The sequence below is a fragment of the Limulus polyphemus genome, unplaced genomic scaffold (genome assembly GCF_000517525.1).
Source record: "Limulus polyphemus unplaced genomic scaffold, Limulus_polyphemus-2.1.2 Scaffold2181, whole genome shotgun sequence".
Taxonomy (NCBI): Eukaryota; Metazoa; Arthropoda; class Merostomata; order Xiphosura; family Limulidae; genus Limulus; species Limulus polyphemus.
In genome coordinates, this window is record NW_013667791.1 from 151,277 (window position 1) to 160,458 (window position 9,182).

A 9,182-nucleotide genomic window follows, 5' to 3' on the forward strand; every position below is an offset into this window, starting at 1 on the left:
TTGTAAGCAAAATAGCAAACTTCAAAGAAAAAGAAAGGTAACTCTGTAAACGATAATATGGCCGCCAGGGCCAAACATATAAATTACTACGAGTAAGGAATGATCCTGCCTTGTGAATCATGTACAAATATTTAATGAAAGTCACAGTTGAATAAGTGATATCTACACAGATAACAAAAACATACAATCCTCAGCAGTATTAGGACGACTGTTCGTATCAGTCATTTTCGTTAGATCTTTCAGTCTTTCATCTCCACAAAAAGTTCTTTCCGACAGTTCTAAACATTACTTGTCAGATGTGATGAATGTATTATTTATAGTAAAATGTAATAATATTCATTAACTGCTGTATATTTAACTAATAGGAGCAAAAGTCATTTACTAAAGGAGTCGACCGTGACAGAAACTGCTCTTACTCCTATACATAGTCAATCGCATTTTATAAGAATAATTTGCATATTCTAATGCAGTAACTTGTCGCCATAGATGTGAGACGTGTTTAGTACATATATATTTGTTTCACTTCGAATTTTCGACCATTCAAAAATGAGTTGCCGATAGGCATCACTAGTGGTTAGAGGAGTATGTGACTTCGTTTTCTGAAGAGATGTATTCAGGCGGCGAGATTATTAAATGATGAAAAGCCAAAGAAGACAACATTTCGAAGAGTGGTGCCTTCAATGTTTTGTCTAGATGCAGTAGAAATAAAACTCGCAGAGCAAACGCGATCCAAAACCACATCCCAGAACAATCTGGAGCAGCGCCTTTATCTGCAAAGTGAAGAATGTAGTTACAAAAAATAATACTCCGATCCAAACAATCATCCCAATGAATCTGGGCATATCTCCTAGTACCGTTAACATGATAATAAACTGGGGTTTGAAACCAACGAATGCTCACAAGCTTCCAGTCACAGCTCGAGATAAACAACTGTTTTTAGGAAACGATGACAAAAAACAACAACTAAAAAACAAAGAAACTAGGATTACAGCGAACATTTTGATTACATTCTTGTGAAGTCCCGTAATGCAACTCCAATGTACTTTAGCTTGCAGTAATTTGTAGTTACGATCACTAGACTGAATATGGTTCGACGATGCAGTAAGTAAATGATGATAAAAATCATATTTAAAATAAGTATATCTTAAAGACCATTCATCCTAGGGGAACACAATTTCACCAGAAGCACTTTGAAAATCACTAGTTTTATTCAGGACAATTGGAATATGCACAGAGCATTTAAAGACCATATAATTTTGCATCCTCAAATAGCTCTAATTCTAAACTGGTATTGTTTTTGTTTTTCTTCTTTTTCTCTCTTTAAACAATACGAAATTAACGACTTAAATATATTATGTGTCAGTGGAACAGATGATGTTTGTATTGGTTTCATTTAGGTAGAGGCTTGATATGCTGATTGAGAATGACGGAAACATATTGAACTCTTTCTGTGACAATTTTTTAAATTCTCTGTACCATGTCCAAGCTCTTCTGGAGAAAGCATGTGATCCTCAATATGCCCCTGATGAAACTTAGCTTTCCTAGGACAAGCAGTTTCTATAATATAAACATTATTTTTCTTTATGATCGTTCTGCTGTCTTGCAAAGTGTGATTAATCCTGAGTAGCACTGTTGGAATAGTTACCATACTGCAAAAAGTATCGATAAAACGAAACAAAACATCCTAAATTAGCAATGGAAAACACATAAAATAAATATTTGTACAGGTACAAGTTAAAATTTAAACCACAGTTTTATGTTAATAAATACTATCTGTACAGCTGTTAGTTACTGATTAGTCATGCTTTTCGTCAATAATTCTGTACGAAAACTCTGTACTTAAAAAAGTGATATTTTACATTGAAAGTCAAAGTAGCAATAAATTACACGTAAGCATAATACGCATAGATGTGTATACCTGTAAAACTATCAAAATAACTGGCCAGAATATGAACTTTGATGAAAATGATAAAAAAAATTGCTTGATTCATCTTTTTCCCCACTGATCACGTGACTGTGTTTGGTATCAAAACCTCATATAACAAGAATAATTTATGTGTATATAAAATTTTTCTTATTACCTTAGAGTACTAATATATGAAAATAGAAAATCAACCAATAACATAACATAGACACCCTGTTTTATTCAACACTGTTTCAAGTGGAACAGGTGTCGTAACTTCAATATTTAAAGCAAGCAATAAGGATTTTTTTTGCTAAAATCCAAAAAAGAAAAACCCTAAAAGATTCAGCACTTTAGTATTTCTTCAACACAAATAACACACAACGCACAGAAGCTCGGACGTAACAACCTGAATACAATAATTACACAATATCAAAGGACACTCTTCACCACCCAGCACGCCATACGAAAATACTCTAATTCGAGAGTATGGAATGCTGGGTGGTGGGTAAGTTCCTATAAAAGCTCATAGAATATGGTCTTTAAAGCATTGTAATTATAATTTGATTAACTCTAATGAATTATTCAAGAACTGCGATGAAGGGTAACATTTATAGTTAATAATGAGTGAATTAACATTCACTATTTAGAAATAAACAGAAAACCCATACAAACAATATTTTCCTTTCACTAAAAAAATAACTCATCGAGCAATAATTTTTTTTGAATTTAAAATTTTAGTATTAACGCTTTGCACTGAACATTTTATTATAAAGCAAGAAGAAATGAATGAAAAAAACGTTTAAGGTATGGATAATTTTGTAGGTGATAAACATAATTTTAGAGCCTTGTGAATTCAGATTGGTTGTGGTTGTTTGTATGACAACAAGAGTTAAGCGTTGTTTTCTACATTACTAAAAACTGGTGCATCGTTTGTCGTTTCCTCGCTAGATGTCCCTACTCACATCAACTTCTGCTTGGCACATTCTGGGCACAATATATCTGGACCATCCGTGATGAAGCCTTTGCCTACCATGGAAGAATTACACATGGCGCAGATGAAACATTCATTGTGCCAATTGCGGTCTTCAAACGAAATAAATCGGGTTCCACCAATACCTATAGAGAAAAATGTAAAACATTTTAGAAACGTAACTCATGGTAGCTGACATTTTAGTAAATCTCGAAATTATAGAGTTAAAAATAGCACTAAATATCAACACTGAATGTTGATTAACTTTCCTATCTTTTACAAGAGGACAACTGTGGCGAATTCTTACTGAAGATTACTGTATGAAAAGTATTGCTAATTACATGTATTTTTTGGAAACGGTTGTAAGTGTTTTTACAAGATACTTGAGGAACAATTTGGTGATTAAAATACACGATTGTAAGTACTTCAGTTATAGATAAGTGTATATCGAACATTAAACTCGTATACCATGGGTCAGATCTATCGCAATAATCTGAACATGTAAACCATGAGTCTGATTTATCGTTGTATTAATCTGAACTCGTATACCATGAGTCTGATTTATCGTTGTATTAATCTGAACACGTATACCATGAGTCAGATCTATCGTTGTAATAGTCTGAATACATATACCATGAGTCTGATTTATCATTATAATAGTCTGAATACATATACCATGAGTCTGATTTATCGTTGTATTAATCTGAACACGTATACCATGAGTCAGATCTATCGTTGTAATAGTCTGAATACATATACCATGAGTCTGATTTATCGTTGCATTAATCTGAACTCGTATACCATGAGTCTGATTTATCGTTGTATTAATCTGAACTCGTATACCATGAGTCTGATTTATCGTTGTATTAATCTGAACTTGTATACCATGAGTCTGATTTATCGTTGTATTAATCTGAACTCGTATACCATGAGTCTGATTTATCGTTGTATTAATCTGAACTCGTATACCATGAGTCTGATTTATCGTTGTATTAATCTGAACACGTATACCATGAGTCAGATCTATCGTTGTAATAGTCTGAATACATATACCATGAGTCTGATTTATCGTTGTATTAATCTGAACTCGTATACAATGAGTCTGATTTATCGTTGTAATCATTCTCTATCAATAAGTTTTGTTATCCGTAATACGCTGCATAGCAAAAATCGTTACTTCCTTAATAGTGCATATAGTTCGTGTTATATAACAGTGGCTGAAAGTATATATATCTAAAAACCTTTGATATAGAAAACGTGAATTAGTGTAATTTTGGAAAACGGCAACAAGGATGAAACTAGTAACATAAAACTCATGTAAAATGGATTTCACTTAGAGATTGTTAAAACTTTTTCTTTCTTTAAGCTAAGCGACACAATACATATAAATTGAAAATAAAATCAGTGAAACATATAATATATATATATCTTTGACCTTTTGCTTTTCTACCAGCATCGTTCAGTTGCCTGATATATTTGATTCTTAGAAATTCGACATCCCTGAGAGACCTTGATAAAAAATCCGAATCTTCTCTTCTTACCTGTAATAGGTTTGTTGCAAGAGATACATCTCTTAGCAAACAATTCTCCAAAACAATCGGCGCAATAGGGCTTATCGTCACGTGAGGTGAATCGTTGTCCGGCTAAGCATAAGTTGCAGTTTGTACAGCAGAAGCACTCCCGGTGCCACGGGTCATTCCTATACGTCACACCACCGCTAGTAATGATCTGATAAAAACGGACCAGATGTTAAACTAAACGGTTTACTTAAAAACACACAAAACAAGTTACAGCAGTAAAAGCAGTACAGAGTCAGAAGACACAGTTGTATACTTGTAAAAAAAGTCCTATTTAATAATCAATTGGATTTCACATTATGTAATGTACAATATAATTCAGCACGAAATTAATTTGATAAATACTACGTTCTACATCGTATTTTATTCTGTATAACATATATAGTATATATTCCAAGTTTATATTGCAGAATCAGTACTATACAGAGTGTTCAATAGTGTATTTTACTCTGCGTAACATGCAGTAAATATTCTGTATTCACCGTGGACAACCGATATTACACACAATATTCAACAACGTAGTTTACCATGTATAATAGACTACGTCCACTACCAAGTATTATTACCAGTGTATATCTAGTGTATTGGTGTGAAAAGATGTTCAGTAGAAATCAAGGGTGTCCGATTCACCAGACTGAGATGCTATGCAATATCCATAGCAAAAGATAACCAGCCACTATCATCAGGTACCGATTTACCAGCCTATGCATATCGCCTTGGAGGAAACCATCAGCCTCCAGGTCAGAGGGGAGATAGCCCAGGACAGGTATTTCAGCATAATTACCAAGCAGAATCAGCACAGAAGTGTAGCGAAGAGGTAGCCGAGAGGAAGGTAAAGGTGAAACAGCCTGCTATGAAGGAACATCAAAAAAGAAGTTGGAAGTGATGAGTGACATGATCTATGATTTTGGCAAAGTAAATTAAGGCATTCTAGAATGCCAGAGGCGGCAGCCCGAACGTATACTAAGTAGGCAGCAGAAGGGAATTAAAGACTTGAGGCATAGGTTGGTGAGCATGGAGTACCTCAATAGCAGCTGGCGGAGCACCTGAAATACACCTACTGTGATAGAAATCAGAAGACACCGATGCCTGAGATAGCTGGATTGGTGAAGCATACAAGACCTACATAAAGTTTGGCATAGCTAAACCAAAACTGGCGAAGGTTAAGAGGTTCATTATGAGAGCAAGAGCAGCTTCTGCTCCAGGCCCAAATGGAGTACCGTATAAGATGTACAAGAAGTATAGTGGACTTTTAAAGTTCCTCTGGAAACTGATGAAAGTTGTTTGGAGAAAGCATGAGGTTCCATCTTCGTGGGATAAAGTTGAAGGAGTGTACATTCCTAAGGATGAAAATTCAAGCAGTATCGGACAGTTTCGACTAATTTCGCTGCTGAATGTGGAAGGCAAGGTCATGTTTGTGATAACAGTAAAGAGAATGTCATCCTTTCTTCTGGAGAATGGCCTGATTAGCATTTCTGTTCAAAAGACAGAGATATTAGGCTTTTCGGAGTGATTAGAGCATACAAGCATGATGTGGCATACCATTCAGGAGGCAAAGAAGCAGCGAAGAGATCTGAGTGTGGTGTGACTTAATCTTTCTAATGCATATAGATATGTACTGCAAATATTGCTATTGACTTCTTCTGGATTCCTGACAAGGTGAAGGATTTCATTATGGGATACTTACTACGTGGACTTTCAGATGTGGTTTTCAACCTGAGAGTATACAATCAGCTGGTTGAACCTTGAAGTGGGTATCCCAATGAGATGAACTATATCTCACGTCCTGTTTGTCCTTGCAATGGAAGTCATCATCAGGGTTTCTGAGAAGGCTGGTTCAGGGATAGCATTCAGTGGATGAGGAGAGCTTCCACTGTTGCGTGCATTTATGGATACCTTGGTCCTACTCAACCCAAATGAAGAGGCAGCAACAGCATCTTGTCTACGCTTGAAAATCTTATGGATGGGGAAGGATGAAGTTTAAAACCAAGAAGTCATGCAGTTTGGTCTTAAGGAAAGGGAAACTGGTTAACACCTATTTCTTGTTGTGCAGCGAGGAGATTTCATCAAGCTAAAAGCAGCCTGTGAAAACCCTTGGACAGTGATATAATGATGAATTGAAAGAAACCAGGGGAGCTCATTGAGGCAGCTAAGCAGTTGGTGGGTAGTCTGGAAGTAATTGATAAGTGTGGTCTACCAGAAAAGTTTAAACTTTGGTGTCTACAGTACAGCCTTATGCCAAGGATCATGTGGTCACTGTATATGAAGTTGTGGTTAGCCATGTAGAATGGATAAAGCACCAGATGAATAAGTATATGATTGGGGATACCTGATTGTTTGAACAATATTGCATTACACAGCCACTGCATGAAGCTGGTGTTGCCAATGGAGTCTCTTGTAGAATAGTTCAAGGTATCCAAAGCAAGATCATTCATGACTCTAAAAGAGTCCTGTAGTCAGATATACACAACCTGATGTCAAATCCAGCAGAAAGTGGACTGCTGAAAAAGTGGTGAACGAAGCAGAGTCCAGATTCAAGCATAAGGAGATTGTTGAGCTACCCAAATAGGGCACCATGGTCTGGCATGGTCAAGTCATAAATGATGGTCATCTTCTGATGACCAAGAGCAACATGAGTTAGTTTCTCAGGAGATTAGAGAAGCAGAGGAAATAAAGAGACTAGCCACAGCAGTTGCTCAGGCCAAACAGGGTATTTAGACAAAATAAGAATCTGTACAACAGCAGACTTTATCATGGAATGTGCTATGGAGGATGAAGCCATTTAGAATTTCATTCCTTTAGCGTTTTCCATATGATCTGCTCACCATGCCATCCAACATAAGTGTTTGGTATGATGACAAGTCAGATTTGTGTTATGCTTGTGGTAGAAGGGTAATGTTGCAGCATATCCTGAGTTCATGCCCATCAAATCTATTTGGTGGCATGTACACTTGGCATAATAACAACGTACTCCGAGTGACTGTTGGTGCAATCGGAGAAAGAATATAGAAGGCTAATAAAAAATGGGCAGCAAGTGGCTCCAAAAAGTTTATCACCTTTTTCAAAGAGGGTCTTGGGCCAGGTAGTTACAGCAGCAGTCCACGGAGAAGCAGCAAATTCTCCTGTGCAAATGTCTGGAAGATGCCAGCAGCTATTGAGGGGATGGAACTTTCCACTTGAAATTGCTGTCATAAACCCCAGGCTGGATATTATTATCTGGTGAGCTATTCGGCATCAAGTAATCTTTGGTGAGATGACTGTATCATCGGAGGATGAAACCCAGGAATCTCATGAACGGAAGATCGACAAACATTTTTAACTGAGGTCTATTTGTGAGGATAGAGGATGGAAAGGAGCATGCTATCTGTTTGAAGTTGGCTACCGAGGCTACGTCGCAACTTCACATCATGAGTGGCTACGAGACTTGGGATCCAGGAACAATGTGATTAGAGGACTATGCAGAGGTGCAGCTGAAATAGCTGAATCAGATTCATCATGGATATGGTCAAAGTAAGTTCAGAGGAGTAGATAGACTACAGAAAGCAAGCCCACCATCGGGAGGTGGCGAGAGTACCCTGCTGGTCCACCCTACCCCCCAAGAAAGTACTGAGTTTTAAAGGGCCGAAACTTCCATTGATGGGTGGAAATTAGCTGATGATCCTGAAACTACAGTCTTCAGCCTTTGTGTATTGATTTCTACCCAATGATGTACGTTACCCATGGATTACTGGTGATAAACATTTCAACTGTGCATTCTACCCTGTATAATATGTTATACCTAAAGCTTCCTCATCATGGATTACTGGTGTTAAATAGTACATTCAGCAGTATATTTTACCCTATATAATATTCTACACCCAATGTAAGTTCATCACGGATTACTGGTGTTAAATAGTTTGTTTAACAATGTATTTTACTCTGGATAACACAAAGTGAACATTTTACCTTCAACTTGGGATTCATTGAATAGCAATGTATTTTACGGTGTTTTTGTTAGGGTAGCACGCAGAAAATCACGGAGTTGTTCATAATTGGTGATATACAACGTACTTTATCTGTAGATATCATATATGCTCAAAATATACAGATAGACTTTATACTCGACATTACATTTAACATTAGGTAATACATGGTAGCTAATATATTACTTTACGAATGGGAGTTGGTGGATAGGAATAGTGTATAATTAATGTAAATAATTACAGTAGTATACTACACTGTATTTCACTGTAGATAATTAAGATAGATACGATATACTATACTACTCCACTGTAGATAATTAAACTAGATACGATATTCACTGTAAATAATTAAGATAAACATGATATTCTACACTATACTTCAATGTAGATAATTAAGATATTCTACACTATACTTCAATGTACATAATTAAGATATTCTACACTATATTTTACTGTACATAATTAAGATAGTTGCGATATTATACACTACTTCACTGTAGATAATTAAGCTAGATACGATATTCACTGTAAATAATTAAGATAAACATGATATTCTACACTATACTTCATCGTAGATAAGTAAGATAGATGCAATATTCTACACTACTTTAATGTAGATAATGAAGATAGATACGATATTCTACACTATATTTTACTGTAGTTAATTAAGATAGATGCAATATTCTACACTACTTTAATGTAGATAATGAAGATAGATACGATATTCTACACTATATTTTACTGTAGTTAATTAAGATAGATGCGAT

At 35.9% G+C, this 9,182-nt stretch overlaps 1 protein-coding gene across 1 annotated transcript in view; it reads right to left on the minus strand.

The window, feature by feature from the left end:
• Positions 1-2,124: 2,124 nt before the first annotated feature.
• The window catches only part of LOC106466188 (four and a half LIM domains protein 2-like), a 20,439-nt gene continuing 13,381 nt past the window's right edge, over positions 2,125-9,182 (minus strand). The window contains exons 5-6 of the mRNA XM_013926430.2: positions 4,418-4,604; positions 2,125-3,022 (exon numbers count right to left, since the gene is read on the minus strand). Of these exons, the coding sequence (XP_013781884.1) occupies positions 2,865-3,022; positions 4,418-4,604 (345 nt within the window). The 3' untranslated portion in view covers positions 2,125-2,864. The remainder of the gene's footprint in view (positions 3,023-4,417; positions 4,605-9,182) is intronic.